Source organism: Equus quagga, unplaced genomic scaffold, assembly GCF_021613505.1.
Source record: "Equus quagga isolate Etosha38 unplaced genomic scaffold, UCLA_HA_Equagga_1.0 252_RagTag, whole genome shotgun sequence".
Classification (NCBI taxonomy): domain Eukaryota; kingdom Metazoa; phylum Chordata; class Mammalia; order Perissodactyla; family Equidae; genus Equus; species Equus quagga.
Window position 1 is genome coordinate 1970857 of NW_025799860.1, and position 25771 is coordinate 1996627.

At 35.8% G+C, this 25771-nt stretch overlaps 1 protein-coding gene across 3 annotated transcripts in view; it reads left to right on the top strand.

Annotated features, from left to right (window-relative positions):
* The window catches only part of LOC124233821 (rab3 GTPase-activating protein catalytic subunit), a 126300-nt gene that overhangs the window by 97367 nt on the left and 3162 nt on the right, over positions 1-25771 (top strand). For all 3 annotated transcript variants that reach the window (XM_046651054.1, XM_046651055.1, XM_046651056.1), the window contains 6 exons: positions 5902-6039; positions 9591-9818; positions 21755-21851; positions 21949-22052; positions 22188-22303; positions 23742-23844. In XM_046651054.1, coding sequence (XP_046507010.1) covers positions 5902-6039; positions 9591-9818; positions 21755-21851; positions 21949-22052; positions 22188-22303; positions 23742-23844 — 786 coding nt within the window. The remainder of the gene's footprint in view (positions 1-5901; positions 6040-9590; positions 9819-21754; positions 21852-21948; positions 22053-22187; positions 22304-23741; positions 23845-25771) is intronic.

Here is a 25771-nt window from a genome sequence, read left to right on the forward strand (position 1 = left end):
TCTTACACTCATAGTACTTAGATTCATATTTTATTTAATTTTTTAGAAACAATGATGTTACCAGTCAGAAATTTTTGCCAATATGATGGGCAAAAGTATTGTTTCAGTGTTTTAAATTGTATTTCCCTGATTTTTGATGAACCTAAGCATCTTTTAATGTTTCTTGTCCATCTTTTCCTATGAATTACCTACCATTTGTCTTTTTGGTTGCTGTCCTGTTCTTATTGATTTATATGAGTCCTTCTTATTTTAGATATAAATCTTTTATATTTATTGTATATGTTTTCCCCTTGTCATTAAAAAATATTTATTTACTGAGTCATACATTAATATATAAAGAGAACAAATCTTAAGTGTACAACTTGGTGAATTTTTTCATATTTAAAAACCCATGTAACTACCACTCTCATCAAGTTATAGAAAATTCGCATCTCCTAGAACAGTACAGGTCAATAGAACTTTCTGTGAAGATGGAAATGTACATTTTCTATCTCTGCTCTGTCCAGTACTGTCACCATTATCCATATGTGCCTATCAAGTGCTTGAAATGTGGCTCATGCCGCTAAGGAACTGAGGTTTTGTTTTAATTTATTTAAATTTAAATAGCCAGACGTACTGGATAGCATAGCCCAGTACTGCCCTCCAGATAACTCTTATCTTTCATCAGCATAGGTTGGTTTTGTCATTTTTTAAACTTCATAAATGGAATCATACATTGTATACTCTTGTATTGAACTTTTTTTATTCAGCTACCGTCCATGAAGTTCATCCATGTTGTTGCATGTATCAGTACTTGTATGTGTGTCGTATTATTTTGTAGTATTCTATTATATGAATATGCCACAATTTGCTTATTTGCTTATTCTTTCACCTATTGGTGGAATTTGAGTTGTTTACAGTTTGAGTTGTTATAAATAAATGAACATTCTTATAAGAGTCTTATAAGGCACTCATTTTCTTTTGGATATATTCCTAAGAGTAGAATTGTTGGGCCATATGGTAAAAATATATTTTAGCCTTAATAGATATTGCTAAACAGTCTCCCCAAGTGGTTAAACTAATTTATATTTCCTCCAACAATGTATAATAATTGTTGTTTATTCCACATTATCTCCGTTGTTGTGTCAGGGGTCCCCAACACCACTCCTGGGTTTGATGATTTGCTAGGAGGACTCAGCACGACTCAGCACATGGTCATGCTCATGGCTATAATTTATTGCACTAAAAGGGTACAAAGCAAAATCAGCAAAAGGAAATGGCACATGGGACGAAGTGTGAAGGATGTCATGCACAAGCTTCCAAGAGTTCCCTCCCAGTGTAGTCACACTTAAGTTCTCCAGCAACGAATTGTGACCATGCATGTGAAATGTTGTCTCCCAGGGAAACTTGTTAGAGGCTCAGTGCTCTAGGTTTTTATTGGGGGCTGGTCATATAGTCACACCCTCTGCCTAGCATGTACCAAAACTCCAGACTCCCAGAAGGAAAGGATGTGTTCACCATAAACCATATTGTTTACACAGATGGTTGAGGTACACTGAGCCATTTTTATCAGTTCTGAGTATGGTGGAGACCCTGCCAAAATCCAAGTTCCCAATTGCCAGCCAAGGGCCAACTTTGCAAACAGGCCTTTCTAAGGATAGCAGTGTGAGGCCTACTCTGTTAACTCTTCTCTGCACAGTTGATAATTTCCGTCATTGTACTTTTTGCCTTTCTGATGGGTATGTAGTAGTGTCTCATGTTTTTACATTTTCCTGATGAATAATGATGCTGAACACACTTTTATATATTTATTGCACATTTGGATATCTTCTTGGTAAAGTGTCTATTCAAGGCCCTTGCCTATTTTTTTTAAAGTTAGTTGTCTTTTTTCTTACTGCTTTGTAGGAATTCTTCATATATTCTGCATATGAGTCCTTAGTAGGATATATGGATTACAAATAATTTTTCCTAGTCTGTTGCCTAATCGCTTTCTTAATGTTGCCTTCTGTTGAACAGACATTCTTAATTTTAATAAAGTCACATCTACCCATGTTTTTCTTATATGGATAGTGCTTTTGTTGCCCCTTTAGGAAATCTTTACCTACCCCAAGGTCCTGGAGATATTCTCCTTATGTTTTCTTCTGGAAGCTTTATTGTTTTACCTATCACATTTATGTGTGCGATCCACCTCAAATTGACAGTGTTTGGTATGAGGAAGAGGTTAAGATTCTCTTTTTTCTGTAAGGATATACAGTTGTTCCAACACCATTATTGAAAAGATCTGCCTTTTCCCAGAGAATGGCAGTGACGTCTTTGTTGTAAATCACGTGACTGTGTGCACGTTGGTCTTTTTTCTGGACTACTTATTCTGCTGCATTAATCTCTTTGTGTATCCTTGTGCCAATAATGTACTGTCTTTGTTACTGAGGCTTTGTAATAAATCTTTCTATCTTGTAGTGTAAGTCTTCTAACTTTGTTCTTCAAGATTTTCTTGGCTGTCCTTTGCATTTTTACTAGATGGCTATAATTTACAAGAGTAGGTTTTTGTTTGATAGGCCTTATGCTATTTGCTTCATTATATTCCTTTAAAAGTAAATTATATTTTAGATAATTTCATGACTAAATTTCAGTATTAGAACAGAATATCCTAATACTTGAAACCAAGTGTATATTCTTTTCTGATCTTATGAAGCATGCGGTTGGTATTGAGGTCTTGTGGTAGAGACCTAGGTTTTGGGATCTAGCACAACTAGATTTATGTCCTGGCACTACCGCTTATTAACAGTGTTGCTAGTACAAGCTGTGTTTCCGTTCTAAGCCTTGTTTTTCTCTCTAAAAAAAAAAAATGGTTGGTTTGCATTTTCTCCAATTTTATATAAATACAGTATGGGTTTTTTGTGTGGGAATTATTTTGAGATTCATACATATTGTTGTTTATCAATAGTTCGTTCATTTTCATTGCTTAGTAGTATTCCTTGCATAGATAAACCACTGTTCATTTATCCATTTACTTTTTTTAGATAAATCAGCGCAAATTTTTAGTCTACTTTCTTACTTTACAGTTAATCTTATATTTCTTTATACTTTCTTATACAGTTAGTGTATATATTTCATACCTACATAAAATGGTTGGAATTCGGATTGATCCCAGTTGAAACCAATATAATTTCAAACTTCAGAAGTTAGCTTAAAATGTGTCATTAATCAGTTGCCCACTTCACTGAAAAAATAGTAGTAAGACTTTAATATAGGTCCTTGCTTCACAAGAATTCAAACACACTCCCATATTCCTTTCATGTAGACTTAGGTCAGCCTAAAATGTATGGCTATGAAAGGCTTAAAGACTTGAGCCTATATTCTAGAGCCAGGACTAGAAGAGAACTCTGTGGAGAATCTGTTTGAGCAGGAGGCCTTAGTAGTGGATTGGAACCAAACTAGTAGTGCTCAAAGTGAGCATCAGACAGATGTCCTAGATTCACTCTTCAGTTTGCCACTTGGTGAGCTTGTCACTTGATGATCTTGGGCAAGGCACTTTATCTCCGCACTTCACTTTCATTACTTGTAAAGTGCCCTGACCACCTCTCAGTGATCACATGAGATCATGTGTATGAGAAAGCTTTGGGCATATTCAGAAGTGGTATATATGAAAATGGGTGGTCCTCATGCTACTTGTTGCTTATATTCCCCTTTTTTTTTTTTTAATTTTTTTTAATGTTTTTTCTTTTTCTCCCCAAGCCCCCCCGGTACACAGTTGTGTATTTTTCAGTTGTGGGTCCTTCTGGTTGTGGCACATGAGATGCTGCCTCAGCATGGCTTGATGAGTGGTGCCATGTCTGCACCCAGGATTCAAACTGGCAAAACCCTGAGCAACCGAAGCAGAGCGCACAAACTTAACCACTTGGCCACGGGGCCGGCCCCTCTATTCCTCTTGATCATGTTCTTCACTCACAGTTGCCTCAGATTTCCATGTGGGATGGGTAGTCAGTGTCCTTTCAACGTCTCTGTCCTTCCCTCCCATCCTATGATTTCAGGTCTATCAGACAATGAAAAGTAGCTCTTTCTTAATAGAGAGATGGCCTCTGCTCGTGAGTGTACTGCATTGGAGGTTCAAATAATTTTTTAATTTGACTGAGGTATTTTGATATCATGGAGAAAGAGTGTGAAGCTTATAATACAACTTAAGTATTTTGTCTTTAATTGCTAGCAGTTACTGAGAATATGTCAGGATTTATTCTGCACGAGTCATGGAAAGCTTGAGTGATTGCCTAAGGTCACAGAGCTAGGATTCAAACACAGGCATGTTGTTTCTAGAGCCCAAGTTCTTAACCACTCTGTCATACTGCCTTTCCAGTTATTATTCAACCCTGAGTATCAATGTGAGAGTCTTTGAAAGTGGTGCATGTTCATTGTAGAGAGAAGGAAAAAAATTCGTAATTTCATAATCTAGAGATAATCACTGTTAGAGCAGTTCCTTCTCATTTTTCCTGTATCAAACCATTTCCCTGTTATTGTACATTCAGATTCTTTCCAATTTTCATACTGCAGTGATATTTCCAGAAGTGGAATTATTGGGTCAAGGGACACGATCATAAATGCTCGCATGTATTGACTGCCAGATTGTTGTTTGGGAAGGCTTATACATTATATGCGCTCCAGCAGTATTTGAAAGTGCCTCATTTAAGTTTGTTTAAAAAATGAGGATGATATAAGAAAAAAATTATTTTCTTTTGTTTGTTGCTCTGTTTGGAATGCCATAGCTTTATCATGCTTCTACTTTATTTCTGACAGATATTTGTGAAAATTATTTCTCCTTATGGCAGTGGTTCTCAACTGAGGAGTGATTTTGCCACACAGGGAGATTTGGCACTATCTGGAAACATTTTTGATTGTCCCGAGGTGGAGTGATACAGGCATCTATTAAGGAGAGGCCCAGAAATGGTGCTTAAATATACTTCAATGCACAGGACAGACACAACAGCAAAGAATTATCCAGTCTAAAATGTTGATAGTACTGAGGCTAAGAGACCCTGCTTTATAGTAATCTCCTGAAATCTAGAAAGAATCTGTTTATTGACAAGATGCTCTAAACACTTACTTCTGTTATGTTATCTAGAAATAGAAAAGTTCATGTATTTCTGGCTTTAACAACAAAGCAAGCAAGCTTTATTTGGTTAGTCTCTGGATTGTTGAGTTCTTCATATTTCAAACATAAAATTGAATGGAATCAATTCTCAGGGAACTTTCTTAGAAAGCCCCTTTGAACTGTTTAAAAATGTTTTCTGTCACTCTCTTAATGATTCTATAGTTGTATCTTCCTTAAATTTGCATTAGCTGCTTTTTTATTTAGGGTTACCACTGAATGTAGAACATCTCTGATTCCCAAAACAAAAAAGCAACAACTTCTTGTAGGAATTAGTAATTAGAATATCATTGGAACCAAACTCAAAGCAACTCCTCCAACATAAAACTTATTTATTTGAGGGCTTTTAGTTGGGGTTCAATTCATTTGCCTTTATTTTTATTTCCCCATATGTCAGTTTTCGTCTCTTATTAGTTATAATAAAAACCTTGTTGCTACTATTGATGACATACATAATCTTCAGAATTTCATTCCTATATCATTAATAGGCAGGAAAATGTTCACTGCATGCACCCAAATTCCTCTGTCTTTTAGCTGTTAATACTCATCAAGGGAAACATGATAATCTCTGTTGGGGGGACATGCTAAAAGTCCTATTTGTTCTTATGAACTTGTTACTTTTTTAGGTACATTCCAAAAAACTTGTGAATTTCTCTGAATTCTTTAAAATACATATCTTGTGACTACTAGAGCTGAAATAATTGTTGTCTTTATTCTATTTTTATGGTTCTACTTTGTCTAAAAAAGGCTATTCATGAGCTTTGTCCTTTGGTGCTTCACAGGAACCAGCACCTATGACAGAAGATCTGCTGGAAGAGCAGTCGGAGGTTCTAGCTAAATTAGGCACATCAGCAGAAGGGGCTCACCTTCGAGCACGCATGCAGAGTGCCTGTCTGCTCTCAGATATGGAGTCTTTCAAGGTGGGTCACATTATCAGAGTTCAGGAGTCTATTTTGAGCTATTCTGAGATGAAGCTGTGAAAGTCACTCTCTAAAGTGGTATGAAGGCCTAAATGTCTTTTTCATTAAATGGTTTGATTTCATCAGTTACAATACCCTACCTCCATCCCCTAAAGGTCATAGTCAAACTTACTTAAGTTTAAAAAAAGAAAAGAACCATTTTTGAGTAACAGTTGAAGTTGAGAATTGAATCATTTCTACTTGTGTGTTGGAATATTTTCTTCCTTTGTATATGTTCAGCCAATTTAATGCACGGCTTTTAGGAAACCCTTAGGATTTAACATAGGTTGCTTCATTCAACAAACCTTTGATTGCCTACTTTGTGACCTGCACTGTGATTAGATAAGTAAGAAATACAATGTTTATCCTCAGTTATAGTTCATTGAGGTCATGGGAGGAGGTATGTAAATAATTATTATGTGATGAGTTCTCTTATGAAGGCAAGATCAAAAAGGTAACTAACACTACTGAGTGGGTCGTGGAAGATTTCTCAGAAGACTCACCGTTGAGGATGAGTAGACATTTGCTACCTGGAGGATATTTTAGGCTTAGATAGAGGCTTATATCTAGAACATAGAAGATTCAGAGAATGGTGACATTTGGCTTTTTAGACTAAAAACCCAGGGATGAAGAAAGGTCTTTTGTTTTTGAATTACTTATTTTGAAAGCAGAGGCAAATCCACGTATATTAAAAAAAAAAATCCAAGGGGGTAGCCCAGGGGGCCACAGGGCTTCCCTTTCCTACTGCCAGTACTCGGAGCTATCTCCTAGACCCAGACTTTCCTCCTTAACCTGCTGCTGCCTGTGATGGCCTCCACCTCCCGTTGCAGCCCCTGCTCAATTCTGCTTTTGTGCTATGTAGGCCAGCCTGAGTTTGATTTTGCGACATAAACACCCCATGGAAACCTATGCCACTTTCATCTTCCCTGCTAGCAGATTTAAGTGACAATAAAAGGGAGCCTTTATATTCCCTGCTTATTTCCCCCATCTTTACTAAAAGAAAAAATCTTTAGTAAAGCTCTTAAGAGCTGCATTTTTTCTTTAGAGACTAAAAAGATACAGAAAATCTGTGAGTTCTGTTCTACTGTGAGACAAGAAAGAGAGGTATCGTTTTAAAACAATTAGTTGGTACAGTGGATAAAGAGAAGCCAGTTGGCTCTCAGGGCCTATGTTAAATCAAAAAGGTAGAGAAGGAAATTGGCTTAGGGTATGTGTGTACACAGAAGGAAGTACTAGCCTCTGCGGCAGCTGTTTTTCACCTGACCTCTAGCTGCCTTCATATTCATTTGTCCCTGTCATGCTACAGTGTCCTTGCAGAGGCATGTACAGGAGGAAATTCCAAATTGGAACCGTAAAAGCTTTTCTCCATAGAAACGTATTGGTCCCTCATGGTAAGGGTCTGTTTAGTTCCTTTGACACTGTCCTTCAGCAAAACTGTGGTTCATTAGGCTCCTTTGGACTAACCTGGACACCTACAAATCTCTTATTGTTTTAATCAGAAAATAGATTGTATTTCAAATAACCAACTTACATATCTGCCTCTATGTGGGAATCAGGTAATATATTTAAGGAAATATGTAGCCACTCTAACATAGACATGGTTGCCTTTCCTTCTTTGTATAGGGATGACTTGGTATTAGGGCCCTTTGGGAGAGTCCCCAGAGCTTTGAATGAATGCTGATATGTACCTGAGGTGCCTATCCCTCACAATTCCAGAAGGACGGGGTCTTTTCTTGAGCATGCCCTTAGAGTACATACCTGTAACAGTAGAAAGAAGATAAGCCATAGCGGAAGTGAGCCTTGACTCTCCTGGTAGCTGTATTTTCAACCTAGTATAGTAAGGACAACCAGAAGGAAGAATTCTGGTTTGAACTATCTTTCTTTAACACATTCTGTAGTACAGGAGTTCAATATTATTTTCTTTTTTTATGTTCACTCTTTTCACTCAAAATCTCTCTGTCTAGTTGCCTAAGATGTTTTCATGTTGGTGTGCTGTTACCTGGTTAATATCCATATCAGTGGACATGAATCCTGGGTCATGCAGTAAGCTTGACCCATTGCAGTTCACAGCAGTTCTTTGTTGCCATGATGCCATAGCCCTTGGAAGTTTATGTTGTTGACCATCAGTTAAGGACCCTCCTCTGATTCCTCATCCCTCAGGGATTTCCTAAATTGATAGGGATGGTTAAGCTGGTAGCCAGTGAGCTCAGTGAGTAGATATTGGCAATTTTACCCTTCACATTTAAGACAGGCCATTCTCATCATGTTGGTTTTCATTTTGGTCTGAGGTTAATTTACTTTTAAAAAAAGAAAGTGGCCTTCTGCTTATCACTTCTTTGCTTACATTATTTACTATTTCAGGCAATTAAATATAGTACTCATAGCAGAAAGAATATGTTGTGGTAGAGAATATAACCATAGCACTTTGTATTTAATATGTGTACACATATCCTTTGAGTATGAAGGGGATGATATATGTGCCCATCCTTAGTACTCTACTAATATATTACTGGATACTTGCAAAAATACCTCCATGCCTTACCACTAACACTGTGAAGCCTCTACTGTTTTTCTAGGCATGAATGTAAAATTACTTAAAGGATCTTGGCATACATCATCGTTAATTCTATAGACTTATCCACTAAGTAAAACTTTAATTAGTTTGGTTTCAGAAGCCTAAAAGATGGTAGTTTGAATTCCAATTTCTTAACAGCACAAAAACAATTTATGTGATGGTAATTTGTTATATAAAGTGCAAGAATTCAATAGCTGAATAGAACATTTTTGAGGTTGGCTGATATTTATTGCAGCACCAGTATTGATTTATTGAGGGAAACAAGAGCAGAACTTTTCCATCATTGTGTTATTATTCTGATCATGTTGTGTATTATTTAATTTACTTGACTTGAGCTTATTTGATCATTTTCTAAGTATTGAGTTGTTGTTACACTATAATTTTGAACTAACTTATGTAAGTTATAATCTGTTTAAGAGAATTATTTTCACTTTACATCAAATTTTTATTTCCAAATTCATCAAATGAAAATGTTTTCTTTTTCTGTAAAATGGAGACAGCAAAAGTAAAATGCTCTTGGTACTTTTTTTTTTTAAGATTGGTTTGAGCTAACAACTGTTGCCAATCTTTTTTTTTCCTGCTTTTTCTCCCCAAATCCCCCCAGTATATAGTTGTATATTTTTTTAGTTGTGAGTCCTTCTAGTTGTGGCATGTGGGACGCCACCTCAACATGGCCTGATGAGCATTGCCATGTCCGTGCCCAGGATCTGAACCAGCGAACCCCTGGGCCGCCAAAGCAGAGCGCATTAATTTAACCACTCGGCCATGGGGCCGTCCCCTGCTCTTGGTACTTTAACATATGACCTGGCGACATCCAAACCAAGTAAAAATTGTAAATGTTAGGCTTTTTGTGAAACTGAAAGTATGATTTTGTGAACAGGTTTATCAGTAACTGTTGATTTGTATTTGATTCTGCTGAAATTTTTGCCTATTTTAGGCAGCTAATCCAGGTTGTTTTCTGGAAGATTTTGTGAGGTGGTATTCACCCCGGGATTATATTGAAGAGGAAACAATTGATGAAAAAGGCAACATGGTTCTGAAAGGAGAACTGAGTGCCCGAATGAAGATTCCAAGCAATATGTGGGTAGAGGCCTGGGAAACAGCTAAGCCAATTCCTGCTAGAAGGCAGAGGAGGCTCTTTGATGACACACGGGAAGCAGAAAAGGTAACTGAGATTTGGGTGTCTAACACTAGAATGCTCATTATTTTTCTAGAATTTTAAAACCTCACTATCATATACATGAGAACTTTGGACACACTTGAGAAGCAAAGCATTGAAATTTAATGAGGCTTTTCTATATCTACTATTCACATTTAAGATTTTAGAACTAGTTGCAAATAGGCCAAAGAATAAGACATGTGTATTTTATATAGAAGGCTTACCATTGGACTGTCTGACAACATACGTCAAAAGCCTTAAAAATGGTCATGTCCTTTGACCTAGCAATTCTGTTACCAAAAAAATTTATTAAGGAAGCAATGAGAAATACATCAAGATCAATTTATAAGAACTATATTCAACAAAGTTTTTTAGTGAAAAAGTAGATACACCCAAAATTTCCAAAAATAGGGCTTGGTTCAATAAATTATGGTACAGTCATAGACTGCTTTGTAACTATTAAAAACATTTGGAGTTCTGGAGATTGGTGGCAGCCTCCTGATATCAGATTGTCCCACACAGCCTCCCACCTACTCACCTTACCAAAAACCCCATGAAATTAATAAGTAGAATAAATAAATCCATGTCTTCAGCATTACTAGGAGATAAAGATTACAGTGACCTTTGAATTAACTGCAAGTAGAGAAATAAGCCAAATTCCAGTGGAGTTCCCTTTGCTGTAATCCTGTGGATGTAGAAAGTAGGGACAGGAGTCTTAAGAAGAAGAACCAAGAAATACAGAAGACTTAGATGGAGCATAGAGTCAGCCCACAAAGAAAGAGCCTAACACTGCCTGCCAAAATACTCAACACAGGTAGGGCTTGGTAGTTCACAGCACTGCCTACAGGGGAAGGGCTTGAAAGTAGGCAGGACTAGAAGTGGACATTGAGAGAGATACTCCCTTGGGAAGAAACAGATATACAGAGAAGGAGTGACACTCCTTAGAGATAAAGCAATGATGGGAAAGAAGGAAATAAGGGGAAAATTAAGGATCTTGCAGAAATGAAAGAAACAAGACATATCAACCTCCCTCACCCCCACTGTTCATTAAAGATACTGTGCATAAGAGGGTGCTTTCAAACTGGCACATGACTAGGAACAGGAAGAGTAAAGAGCAGATTACATCCCTACAAAACTACCATAAAAAACCAGAAAATGCTAATGAGAACATTTCCTAGAAAATCAACCACGAAGCAGGAGAAAATTGTGGCATAACACTCCAAACTGAATCAGATATTCTCAAACAAGCATGGGGGATATGAAAAATCATGTTTAATCAGAAATACTAAAACGAAGAACAGAAATGGACCAAAAAACCCCACGAAGAATTGAAACCACAGCTAGTTTAACTCAGGATAGGAGTAGAAGAAAAAGACAACTATATCGAAAATAAAGACTGAATTAAAAGGGGCCCAAGGGAGAATACATTCATATTTAAATTTAGTAGAAGGCGTCAAGGAAAAGCAGCCCAACAGCCAAGAGAATGAAAATAAGATAAAGTAGTAAAAGAGATTGGAGAGATAGTAGTATAAATAATGGGAAATGTAGGAATAATAATCATTTCATCAGGGGGCTGGCCCTGTGGCCAAGTGGTTAAGTTCCCATGCTTGGCGGTGGCAGCCCAGGGCTTTGCCCGTTTGGATCCTGAGCGTGGACATGGCACCGCTCATCAAGCCATGCTGAGGCGGCATCCCACATGCCACAACTAGAAGGACCCACAACTAAAAATGTACAACTATGTACCAGGGGGCTTTGGGGAGAAAAAAGGAAAAATAAAATAATCATTTCATCAGAGTCATTGAAGAAGAAAAATCAAAACACTAGAACTAACATTTAAAACTGCAATCCAAGAAAACTTTCTGGAAATAAAACCTGAGTTTACATATTGAAAAGGCTCACTGGGTACGGGGGAAGAATTGACCAGCAGTAGTGAACTCCAAAAAATTACTATAGAATTACTGGACCTTAAATATTAAGGAAAAATATCCCAAGGACCTCCAGGCAAAAAGATGAAAATAATTTACAGGGGAAAGAGAGTATACAGGTGTCAGATTTCTCAAAAGAAAGGCAATGTGGAGCAGCATTTTTAAGAAATGTAAGGAAAAGTACAAACCAAAGATTTTATATTCCACCAAGATGTCCAAGTAATTGAGGCTATAAAAAAGTTCTCTTTGAGTTTTTGGACATATAACTCTATACACGTGTGCCCTTCCTGAGGAATCCACCAGAGCTGCCTTGTCCAATAGAACTTTCTGCAGTGTTAGAAATCTTCTATAGCTATGCTGTCCAGAATGGTAGCCACTGGCCACATGTGGCTTTAATGAGCACTTGAAATGTGGCTAGTATAACATAGGAACTGAATTTTAAAATGTCTACGTGTGGTTAGTGACTGCCTTATTGAACAATACTGTATGGGAGGATGAACTTTATCCAAGCAAGAGATGACTAGGGAAACTTTGGCAGAGGGCTGATAGTGAGCATTTAACTTAATTAATTTTAGAGCTAAGACTAAAACTAGGTGGGGACATGGGTAGAAGAATATGTAAAAGTTGTATGTTAGGACAAAGTAGAAAGAATGCAACTAAAAGAGAGACAAAAAAGGAAGAGAAGAAGGAAAGGGGAATGAGATCATTGACTGTTACACAGATAATAGGTGGTAATCAGAGGATACTATTTAAAATTGTCAGACCACAGCATAAAACAGTTAAAGATATAAGGGAATTAAGGGCATCATAAAAGGTGTTAATGCAAGGATATCGACTAGAATAAAAATGTAAACCTTTCTAAGTATCAACAGAAAAATTTCTAAAAAGCAAAGACCACCAAATAGAGAAACATACAAAATAAAGATCACACTATACACAGAATAATCACAGTATAAGATAGTCATATAAAACCAAACTCTTTGCTGTACACAAGGGATTCAGTGACTCAGAAAAGCTACAAAGTAAACAATGGACAAAGATTTCCAGGTAAACGAAAACAATAAGAAAGCAGCGGTTATGATCCTGATACTATACAAAGTAGAATTAGGGCAGAAAAGCATTAAATGAAACAAACAAGGATGCTTTATAGTCTAAAAGTGATATTTCACAATGAGAATATAACAGTTGTCAATATTTTTGCATTAGATATAATAATCTGTATAAAACAGAAACCATGGGAGATGCAAGGAGAAACAGATCAAAATACACTAACAACAGGACTTTTAACACATTACTCTTAATACAAGACAATCAAGTAGACAAAACTAAGGAAAGATCTAAACCAGATAATCAATAAAGTTGATATTTTAGATATATTTCAAACACTACACCTTGATAATAGAGAATGTATCTTCTCTTCAAACATACATGGAACATTCACAAAAACTGATACTATATTAGGGCACAAAGAAAGCATCACTGGGTTTTGTAATGGAAGTATAACCAATACTCTGATCTCTGCAATAAAACTAGAAATTAAAAGTGAAACAACAGAAAACACCAGGCCTTCCATCTGAAAATTTAATAAGCCTTATATTAAATGATGCTTGAGTGAAAGAGGAAATACAAAGAGAAATTATAGAATTTCTGAAAAATAGTGGTAAGGAAAGCACTACATATCAGCACCTATAGGATATATTTAAGAAGTGATCAAAGGAAAATCCACAGCCCTAAACACCTACATCAAGAAGAAACATGGATGGACCTTGAGGGTGTTATGCTAAATGAAATAAGTCGGGGCAGAAAGTCAAATACCATATGATCTCACTCATAAATAGAAGATAAAAGCAACAACAAACACACACAGATGCAGAGATGAGATTGATGTCTGCAGAGGAGATGAGGAGAGGGAGGAGAGTGAAAGGAATGTGTGGTGATGGATGGTAATTAGTCTTTGGTGAACATGATGTAATCTACACAGAAATCAAAATATAATGATGTACACCTGAAATTTATATAATGTTATAAACCAGTGTTACCTCAATTAAAAAAAAAAGAATTACCAGTGGGGGAAAAAAGATGAAAAGTATTGAATTAATAAATTCCTAACTCAAAAACCTAGAAGAAGAACAGCAAAGTAAAACCAAAAGAAAACAAAAGGAAGGCAGTAGTAAAGATAAAAACAGAAAGTACTGAGGTAGAGAACAGAAAAACATCAAATTAATGAATCTGGTTTTTTTTAATCAACAAAATAGACAAATTGTTAGCTACTTTATTCATGAAAGAAAGGGTAAAGCATGTATATACAAAATAAGAAATGACAAAAAGAGCAAATAACTATTGATACCAAAGAAATATTAAAAGAAAAAAATCTACTTTGTATGTCTCTGTGCATATAAATTTGAAAACCAAGACGAAATGGATGATTTCTTAGGAAAATACAGTGTACCAAAGCTGACCCCAGTAAAGATAGAAAGTGTAAACAGACCAGTTTCCACAGAAGAAATAGAGACAGTTGTTAAGGAATGACCCCATAAAAAAGTACCAGGTCTAGATCGTTTCACAGAATTCAACTAAATATTGAGAAACCAGTTGGTCCCAATGCTACATAAATTTTCAATGCATAGTAATTGGAAGAAATTTTCCAAATTCTTTTTATGAAATAACTATAACATTGGTACCTAAACCTGATAATGATAGCATATTAAAAAAAAACTTGCAGACCCGTAATACTTAAGAAATGAAATGCAAAAATCCTAAGTGAACAGATTTTATTACTATTTTAAGAAAATTATACATGTTAACTGAATGTAAGGATGATTATTTGGAAATCTGTTTATAGAATTGACTTCGTTAATAGGTCTAAAAAGAAAATTATATCATCTCCATATACACTGAAAAAGTCTTTCATAAAACTTAATACTCATTCCTAATAAAAAAACTCCTGAGAAAATAAGAATGGATAGATACTTTCTTAAAATGATACAATATACATAGACCTCAATGCTAAACCCGGCATCTTAATGGAGGAAACCCTGGAGGTTTTCCCACTGAGGTCAGGAACAAGGCAAGAGTGCCTGCTATCTCCATTGCCGTTTAACATTATCCTGTAGTTGTCAGCCAATGTAATTAGAAAAGAGAAAGCAGAGGCATAGGAGTCAAAATGAAGAAAGAACTTTCTGCTTGTAGATAATGTGACAGTATACCTGGAAAAATCTAAGGCATGAAGGATAAAACTAAAAAGAATTCAGCAAGGTAGCAGGATATAAAGTTAATATACAATAATCAGTAACATTCATATACACATAGAATAACCATTCTGAAGATGCAAATGACATTTTCTCTTCAGTATAAGAGAAAAGAAAACATAAAATACTTAGGAATAAACTTAACAGGAAATGTTTGAAATCTGAATAAAGAAAATAAAACACTTGAAAAATACACTTGAACAAAAAAAAAGATATCCCATGTTTTTGGGCAGGAAGTCTCAATATCATTAAGGCAAATTCTCCCTAAATTAATTTATAAATTTAGTGCAATCCAAATTAAAAAAACCAAAAGGCTTTATGATGGAGCCAGACTAGTTTATACTAAAGTTCATATGGAAAAATGAACATGCAACCTTAGGACTCAGGGGTTTGGAGAGTGACTGTTAATGGGTTTCCTCTAAGGGGTAATGAAAATGTTCTAAAATTGATCATGGTTTTGCTTGTACAACTCTGTGAATATACCTAAAACCATTGAATTGTACATTTTAAACTGGTGAATTCTTATTTTACAAAGCTTGCAGAATAGATTGAAAAGAAAGAGCTATGGGGTGGGGGGGTCTGGGAGGGGGAGACAGTAACCCGACCAAATATTAAAGCATAGTACAAAGCCTCACTATTTAAATAATGTGGTAATGGCTCATAAATAGCCCAATGAAACAGAATAGAAAGTCCATAAATACATGTAGAAATCTAGTGCATGATGAAGATGGCATCTCAAATCATTGTCCCTTTTTTAGGTGTCCCTTTTTATAAATGGTCTTGGGATAACTGATAACAATTTGGCAAAAGATAAAATTCTCTCTCTCTCATACCATACACAAGAACAGACTGAAGATGGAACCATAAGAGTACTAGAAGAAAACACTGATGAATTCCTCGTAACCTGGATATAGAGAAAGGATTTCTAATTAGGAGTCAAAACCCAGATGCAATTAAAAATAAGACTGATAAAATTTACTGTGTAAAGATAAAAAATTTGCATGGCAAAAAGAAAATTAAGTAAAGTCAAAAGACAAATAAACTGGGAAGAATATATATATTATAGATAAAGGGCCAAAATACTGTAGAAAAATGGGCAAGAGATAGGAGTAGACAACTCACCAAAAAAGGGATAATTACCCTTAAACTATCAAAAGATGTTCACCTTGATTTATAATAAGAGAAATGCAAATTGAAACTTCATGGAGACAACCATCTGTCACACATCAGATTGGCAAAAATTCGAAAGCTTGGTAAGTAGTCAGGGAGGCCAGGAGACAACAGGCCCTCATACGTTACTGGTGAGAGGCACGATGGTATAGCCGCCTGTGGAGGGGAATTTGGCAGTATCTAACAAAATTGACATATGCATTTACCCTTTCATCTAGCAATCCCACTTCTAGGAATTTACCCTAATGTTTTCCGCAGTGCAAAAATGCAGCACTAAGTTGGTCATTGCTGCATTACTTGTAATTACAAAATATTGGAAACTATCTACATGCCCAAACTTAGGAGCTTTGTTGAATAAACTATGGTTCATCTACATAATTGAGCACTATGTAGCGTGAAAAAAAATGAGGAAAATCTCTATTATCTGATAGCAGTTTCTAGGATATGTTAAGAGAAAGGTAAAGTACAAAAAAAAATATAGTATGCTTCATTTTCTGTTTAAAAAAAGGAATTAAGAAAACATATATCTATTTATTTTCACAAAAAGAAGCTCAGTAAAGATAAAGCAGAAAACACTGAAATTAGTTGCCCAGAATGGTTGGGAGGGGGAGGGAAAGATAGAATAGAAAGAATATAAGAGGAAGTAACACTTTAGAAAAAGAATGTAGGGGGGCTGCCTCGGTGGCACAGTGGTTAAGTGCGCACGTTCTGCTTCGATGGCCTGGGGTTCGCTGGTTCAGATCCCAGGTGCAGACATGACACTGCTTGACAAGCCATGCTGTGGCAGGCATCTCACACATAAAGTAGAGGAAGATGGGCACGGATGTTAGCTCAGGGCCAGTCTTCCTCAGTAAAAAGAGGAGGATTGGCAGCTGATGTTAGCTCAGGGCTAATCTTCCTCAAAAAAAAAAAAGAAGGAAAGAGTGTATTTTCTGTATAATTTTGACTTCCAGAAAATATTAATGGTACATACTGAAAAATTAAATCAATGAAAATGGAAAGAGGGGTAACAACCTAAAAGTGAAAGCATGCTGAGATAAATTAAACCCACTGCATTTCAAATGAATAACATAAACACACTGCAAGGGGGGAAGGTGGGTGGGAGGGAAGATCTAAGCCAAGGAGTTTATGGACACATAAGATATGTTTGACTGTATGCCGTCAGATGTAGTGGGAGGTGGTAGAGCGCTGGAAACAAATCCTAAACATTATTTTCTAGGTTTGTTGTTTGTAGCGCTATGGGTGAAGCATTTCTGAAACTTTTAGATGGATTATTGTTTGAGCAAATGAGTAGTTAAATGTGTTAGTGTTATTGGAAGCCTGAATTCTCACTGTGGAAGTGAGATGCAAACATGAAATGGAGAAAAGCAAGGAAGACCCAATGGCAATGAATTGGAATTGGAAGTATTGGTGTGGACTTACAGGTTTCTAAAATATGGATAGATATCTTGGCATCCATGTATATATATATATATAAGCATATATTTCTTAGCTCTCTTCTGAAGAGGTGTAGAAGCAGTGACATCCCGTAGCAGTAAACACATATATCTTGATTTCTAGAACATTCCTCACTAAAAGGAGCCATGCTTTCCTCAGAGAAATGGCTGACTACAGGGAAGATATGAGTGTGAAACATTGTGTGTTGTCAGAAAATCAGGAAGTGCTTAAAAAAAAGAGCATTTCATAAGGAGCTAGCTTGAAGGGACTCTTTTTGGCCAAATCTGGACAATTTGAGTTCCAGATAATTAAAGGCTGTGATGAATTATAAACCACTGTAAAAAAAATTGGAATCCATGGGTCCACATTGATAATAAGTAGATAAATAAAGAACTGGGAGAGTAGAGAGGGCATTTCAGCACAAAGATCACTGATAAATATGGAGGATATGTTAGAGCTGCAAACTTCATTTTACAGCCATTTTCATGGTAAAGATTGGCTCAGGCAAGAATCATCAATAGATAGAAAATCTAGGTGGAAATCTAGGTGAAGAACATCATACTTACATGGTTTTAAAGTGTCTCTCTACAGATTACTTCCAAATTGCAAGGAAATAAATATTAACTATACCGTGGAGAAATCAAAATTAATATCACCAATAAGGGGCAGGTGGAGATTGTCTACATGAAGTTGTGATAATCTAAAGGATCCAATGTTGTTTATGTACTGTTTGGTCCAGGAGTGCATAATCTACGTCCAGTCATGGGGAAATATTAGATAAACCCAAAATGAGAAACAGTCTATTTTTAAAAGAATGCAGTTCTTTTTAAAGAATTATAAAATACAATTCTAAAAAAGTACAGCTGTGGGAGTATATTAAAGGGACGTAGGAGCCAACTGAAAGATCTCCCAGTGGCTAACACTGGAACGATTTGAGCAAGAAAATCAAGTCATATTTGGATTATAACTTGAGTATAAAATAAACATCCTTGAGTCTCTAGTGATATAAATAAATGATTAAATAAATTGGAGAGAACAGACAAATCTCCTACAGAAGAACTCTAAGTCTACTCTGCCCTCAAGGACGTGGAACTTAACTCCCTACTCTTTTTGAGCGTGGACTGTGTCTACCTTCCTAAGAGTACAGTGTGCAAAGTGGGGAAAATGAGTAACTTTGACTGTAATAATGTCTTTTATAACCTTTCCTACCACCATACAGGATCCAGTTAAGGATCATGCATTGCCTTTAGCTGTCATATCTCTTTAACCTCAGTGAATCTGGAACAGTTTTCCAGTTTGTCTTTTTATAACATTGACATTTTGAGTATAGTCCCCCCCCACCCCTTGTGGTTAAGTAAATTATATACTTTATTCTTATTTCCTTAGTTTAAAAAAATTGAGATATAATTTACATACATAAAATTCACCACTTTAAAATGTAAACTTCATAGTTTTTAGCATATTTACATATTTAGCATATTTACAAGGTTATGTAACCATCACCTTTAATTCTAGAATATTTCCATCACCCCAAAAACAAACCCAGTACCCAATAGCAGTAACTCCTCATTTTTCCCACCTCCTAGTCCCTGGCAACTATTAAACTAACTTTCTGTCTCCATAGGTTTGTCTATTCTGGATATTTCATACAAATGAAATCCTACAATATGTGGCCTTCTGTTTCTGGCTTCTTTCACTTAGCATAGTGTTTTTGACGTTCACCCATACTGTACCATGTATCAGAACTCCATTCATCTTATGGCTGAATAATATTCCTTGGTATGAATATACCACATTTTGCTTATCCATTCATTGGTTGATGGACATTTGTGTTGGTTCCAATTTTTGGCTATTATGAATAATGCTGTCAACATTTGTGTACTCAGTTTCCTTAGTTTTTATCTAATGTGCTTTCGTGTTCCAGAAGCCCATCTAGGATATTGCATTACAGTTAGTAGTCATGTTTCTAGGCTCCTTTTAGAAGTGACATTTTCTCAGATTTTCCTAGTTTTTCTGACCTTGACAGTTTTGAGGAATTCTAGTCTGGTATTTTGTAAAAAGCCCCTCAACTGGGATTTATTTGGTATTTTTCTTATGATTAAACTGGGGTTATGTAGTTTTGGGAGGAAAACCAGAGAAGTAAAGTGTCATTTGCATTACATCATACCAAGAGTACATGCTGTCAATGTGTCTTATCCCTGTTGTTAACCTTGCTCACCTGGCCACAGTAGTGTTTATTTGGTCAGTTGACAAAATTGTAATAAGGATAGTAGGTTAGATTTAAAGTATTTGGTCAGTGTTAAATTTACTGTAGTTTATATAATCAAACTAGTTTATATTGAAATAGTTTATATTTTGATTATATAAGAAAACATTCTTAATTTTGGGAAATATACACTGAGATATTTGGGGATAAAGGGGCGTGATGTATGCAACTTGCTCTCAAATTATTCAGAAAGAAATGTATGCATGTATGTGTTGTATGCAAATATAGAGGAGGAGAAAGAAGTGATGAAATAGATGAGTTAAAAGGTTAACAATAGGTGAATCTAGGCAAAGGGTATATAAATATTTTGTATTCTTGCACATTTGTTTTTCTATAAGTTAAGGAAAACAAAATTTGGAATAGTAAGTGTTAACAAGAATGTACAACAATGGGAACTTTTATTACTGTCCATAAGAATATGAATCTGTTGAAACACTTTGTAAAATAATTTGACATTATCTTGTACATATCCTAATTCTATATTTAGGTAATACCCTCAAGAAATCCCTCTACATGTGTACCAGGAAACATATACAATAATATAATAGAACATTATTTGTAATAGCCAAAAAATGGGGGGAGGTCCATCACTGGGGGAGCATTTTAATACAGCAGTGAAAATGAATAAACTATAGCATGTGTCACCATATATGCGTCCAGGAACAATGCTGAATGGAAAACAAGTGACTGAGGGGTATAACCAGAAACATTCTATTTATATAAAAATTAAAGCCAGACAAAGCTAAGCAACACATTGTTTAGGGCTACATGCATATGTGAGAAAAGTATGAAGAACAGCAAAAGAATGAGTAGTACCTAATTCCTTGTTGGGGGACGGGGTACACGAGGGAGGGGGACTTGGAAAGTACTGGTGATGTTGTTTCTTAAGTTGGTTGGTGTATTAAACAGGTGTTCATGTTTTCTTTAAACTGTGTAAATATTCTGGATGTATATTTCTTAATTGCAAAAAAGCTTCAAGCCACACAAAAGCCTCCAGCCAAAAAATAAAAATCATAAGTCATTAAATGAAGAAAGTAAGTTATGAAACTGTACATATTATGAATTTTTTAAAAACTGCATATGCATCTATATCCTTGCATTTAAATTGGAATAAAAATAAGTCTGAGAAGACAAACACAGAACTGTGTTGTTCCTTAGGAAGCAGAATTTCTGGAGAACTTTTGCTTTATACTGCTCTGTGTTTATTTATTTTTAAAATCTGTGAGCATTTATCAGCCAAGCTGACATTATGAAGTTATATTTCTTTTATCTTTACAGCTGTTGAATAATGAGCTTAAAGGTAGTTCCATGTGTTGCACATACTTCTCTGTATTTTTTTAATCAGAAAAATTATAAAACAATTTCCATTTTGGAAAAAAGTCAACCGAAACAACTGAAACAAACCAAAAAAAATTAGTGGAAGGTCACTAGCAATGTTTAGAAATATTAAGTGAGAAAAGCAGGTTACAAAATTGTATGTTACATACTCAATATTAGTTCACTTACTACATCATGTATGTTCAGTGTCTTAAAATCCTGAAATGAAAATGCCCCAGTGTTACCAATTGTTATCTCTAGGTGGTGTAATTTACAGTTGGTTTTTATTTTGTATTTTCCTAATTTGCATGTATTACATATGGAAGCGGAAAAACGTTATAAGAACATGCATCAGTATTAAAGACTGAAGTTCTTAGTTGTTTTCAATAACACTGTTCTTACTTTGGGAGTAGTAGCTACTTACTTGGATGAGTAGGGCATCAAGAGAAGAGAACTCTTCTCTACCCTTGTTACACATGTGAGTTCAGTGGTCCAGAGGATGTTTTTTCCTTTCATAAGTGGCTGCTTTATTCTTTGACAATGGCAGTGATCATTTATCTAAGTTTGTGCCTCCTTCAGGTGCTGCACTATCTAGCAGTCCAGAAACCTGCAGACCTTGCGAGGCACCTGTTACCTTGTGTAATTCACGCAGCTGTACTCAAGGTAAAGGAAGAAGGTAAATGTCTTGTTTGATTAGTCATTAGTTCATTTCAAAAATGAAAGTATATTTTACCTAACTTATTTAATGATGGCATTGATCTTTTTAAAAATAGAAAGTCTGGAAAACATTTCTTCAGTTAAGAAGATTATAAAGCAGATAATATCCCATTCCAGTAAAGTTTTACATTTCCCCAATCCAGAAGACAAGAAATTGGAAGTAAGTTTGATGTAGTGTCAGGATCTTGCCAAGTGTTCTCTTCAGTTGGCAATAATTACTTTAAAGATACATTTTTGAAAGGCTTTGCTTTTTTTTGCTGTCTTCTAAATATGTCTCTCCCTTTTCCACTGTTAGGAAATCATCCATCAAATTACTAATGTCGAAGCTATAATTGCTAGAGCCCGCTCACTGAAAGCCAAGTTTGGAACTGAGAGATGTGAACAAGAGGAGGAGAAGGAAGATCTTGAAAGGTAATTGCTGTTTGACCAGCTCATTTGTGTCTGTAGTGGCAAACGCTACCGCTCTCTTGAGAAAATTTTGATAGCATATTGAGATTCATTCGTGGTACTCCTATATTATTTGTAACCTGCATTGCGTAGAGACAGAGAAATATGTAATTATCATAGGATTTGACATCTACTGTAATTCTGAGCATTTGCCAGGTGTTTCCATTCCTCCCCCTTTTAGAGCCAAGTCTGCCAGGCCTCTTTTTCTAGGAATGTCCTTGTTTGCTCTTGGAGATGTGCTGCCTGCAGTTTCCTGCAGGGGAGCTGTTCACTCTGTTCCTTGAAGTGCCCCAGAGCTTTGCTGTCAGCTCTCTGTTCCTTAACCACAGTCTGAGGTGTTCTGAAACTGTATTTCTGCTTAGTATTCCAAGTTGTTCATTTAATTTTAAACAAGATTTGTGATAGCAAAGGTGTACATCCTATGCACCTTGCGAATATGTTTTGAAAGAGTGACCAGATGGCCTCTCCAGGATGAGTCCAGTGACTGGATCAGTCTTTTCCTCCTTCTGAGACTTGGCACCGTTACCAACAGAGCCTGGCAGTGAGTCCCTGTCCATTTCTCCCCGTGGTACTTGAAAGGACAGTGTTTTTTTAATATGTGATAAAGTGTTTCCAAATGAGCTACTTCAGCAGCTTGAATTTGTCATAACTTTAAAATTTTCATCAGCCTTTCCAGGAGAAATGGCATTATTGATGCTAAATAATCAATTATATATGACAAGGCATTTGCTATAGCTTTTACAAGTTCTTGTTTGAATTTTATATCTGAGTGAAATTTTCTCCCAGCCTTCTTTGCTCTTGAAAATTCCTTTGAAATGAGAAGAATAAGCTCTAACCAAGGGAATCGTTTCTCAGACAGCAGGATGAGCTAGCGAGCAGGTGGCGCAGACTCGCTGGGTCTGTGCTTTCCGCTCGTAGTTCCACGGCACGTTATCACAGTTTACAGTTGACACTTTACCCAGAAAAACATATTTTAAGCATACACATGTACACAGACACACACACTCATACACCTTAAAAGAACAAAAATGAGAAGTACGGATCATTGCTTTGCTATATAAGTGAAACTTGGTTTTTGTTGCTCAAAAAATTTTTTTCCATCTTTTATTTACTGTAGCATTTTTAAGCTTCTAAGTCTGAAAGAAATAGACTACATATTTCTTCTTACACTTAGAGATGGCCTTTTAAAAATTTTTATGAAAACAGTTGAAAGGCAGTAAAATTGTCATTTGAGTAGATTTTAATTCTAAATGTCCTTCTATCCTGTTATAACATTTCTACTCCAGCCTTGGTAGGTTTAGCCAGTATTGTTTGAGGATTTGTCCACAGAATTAATCTTGGAGGATTGACAGTGTGAACTGAGCAGCTTGCTTTCTCTCCTTTCATTATCTCTCTCTCCTAGGTTTGTCAGTTGCCTTTTGGAGCAGCCTGAAGTGTTGGTTGTTGGTGCAGGAAGAGGACATGCTGGCAGGATCATTCACAAGCTGTTTGTGAATGCTCAGAGGGTATGTGAGATTCCTTATTACTGTATCATTGTGATACAGACCCTACTCTCGAGACCTCTACTCGGTGAGATGCTGTTTCGATTCCCACACATGGCTGATTAGACAGCTGCTGAGTGTAAGTCTGGGCATTGGGTTTGAGCATTGGAGAAACGACAGCTCTCAGCAGTGACTTCTGAGTCTTTGAAATCCATTTGCTTTCTTACATGTTTAAGTAAAATAAGTATATTTTAGGACCTAAATTTCAGAAATTAGAAGGGTCTGAAATCCATTGTTAGAGAATCTGATAGGGAGTTGGTAGCAATGGCCAGTGCTGTGCTGTAGGAAAAAATGTTTACTACTTTCAAATTAGAATGGAGTTCAGTTTTACCAATTTTAAACTCCATGTACTGCAAATGGATTCAGAGCTTAGCTTGTGAAGTTAGGAAGTCTAACTATCCCTGTGATTGTGAAGAGATCTAACTTTAGAGGTTTCCGAGGAAGAGCAAGATGTCAGATGTTTAAACTGTGGACACTTGGGCTTCAGCACAGAAAGAAAGCCTAATTTGAAAAATTATCTTCATTACTTCTAGTCATGAAAGTAAAGGTTTAAAAATTATATAGAAGTTTCTGACATTCTAAAGCTATTACAATTTGGATTTTTATGAAGGTGATACCAGTTATGCTTTGTGCTGATGCTCTCTGTACTGCTGTTGTTTACTGGGTAAAAGGTGCTGGCATCCCGCAGGTGATTCTGTGTTGGGGCTGATTAATAATAAAGATTCTGATGAAAGTATTGTGAATCACACTAAATATGGGGATCCCCTTACCTGGTACTGTGCTAACACTAGAATGACCCAGTTTTGAAGGTGTAATTCTCAGAATCAAATAAGAAAAAGAATTTTCCTGGATCTACATGTGGAATAAGAAGTTTGTAATCTCTGAGTCGGCCTGGAGTACATCTAGTTAATGCATTCAAAAATCATAGCCAAAAATACTGATCTGAATTTTTAGCAAGAACTAAAACCTGAAATTGTTTATGAGGTAGCTCCCTAAATTTAAGAATTTTAAGTTAAAAACCAAGTATTTTATTTCCTTATGAATTAGAGTTCTAAAAAACAATAGGTACTTACTTTGGTTTATTTTGGTTTTGTCTCTGGCATGAAACCAAGACCGGTGAGTTTGTTTTCATATCCTATAATATCTTCTCCAGCTTGCTAGCCAGAAGCTTACAAGCACATTTCCTTATTACCACCAATATGAATTTTCTTCAGAGTGCAAAAACTCTTTTCTCTGTTCTCATTTTTTAAAACTTGTGTGTTGAGGATTTAAAATCTAGAGTATTTATGTTTTTAATGCTGAGAGTGTTACTTGTTTTGAATAGTTAAGCAAAATTATTTTCCCTCAAATGGAAATAAGCTTTTTTCCCCCAGACTGTAAGTAAAAGCTCATTGTAAAAATTTGGATAGTGCAGAAAATTATAAAGAAAAAATTAATCACGTAGTCTCACTCCCCACTGATAACCATCAACATTTAACATCTGGTGTATACAAATAGATGTATATTTTACAAAAATAGGATTATGTTATATAATTTACTTTGTTATTCTTGTTTTCTACTTAATATAATTATCTTTCTATATCAGTAAACAGAGGAGTGTATCATCTTTTCAATGGCCTCATCATACAGCTGCTAACCCCCTATAATGGATACTGAAATTGTACATTTGTCCCACATTATGTAATTTTAAAAGATTTCAGACTTTCAAACCTTGTACTGAATGTTTTTAGGGAATTGGCAGACTGTGAAATCCATATATCAAGCACCTGGTTGGTACATTTTTAAATTCAGCCTTTAAATGTCTGGCTAAAATAAACCATTCAGATTTATTCATGCAACTTTTCTTTTTATAATTAACTGACATTTTATGTTAATTTTACTGATAAATCAA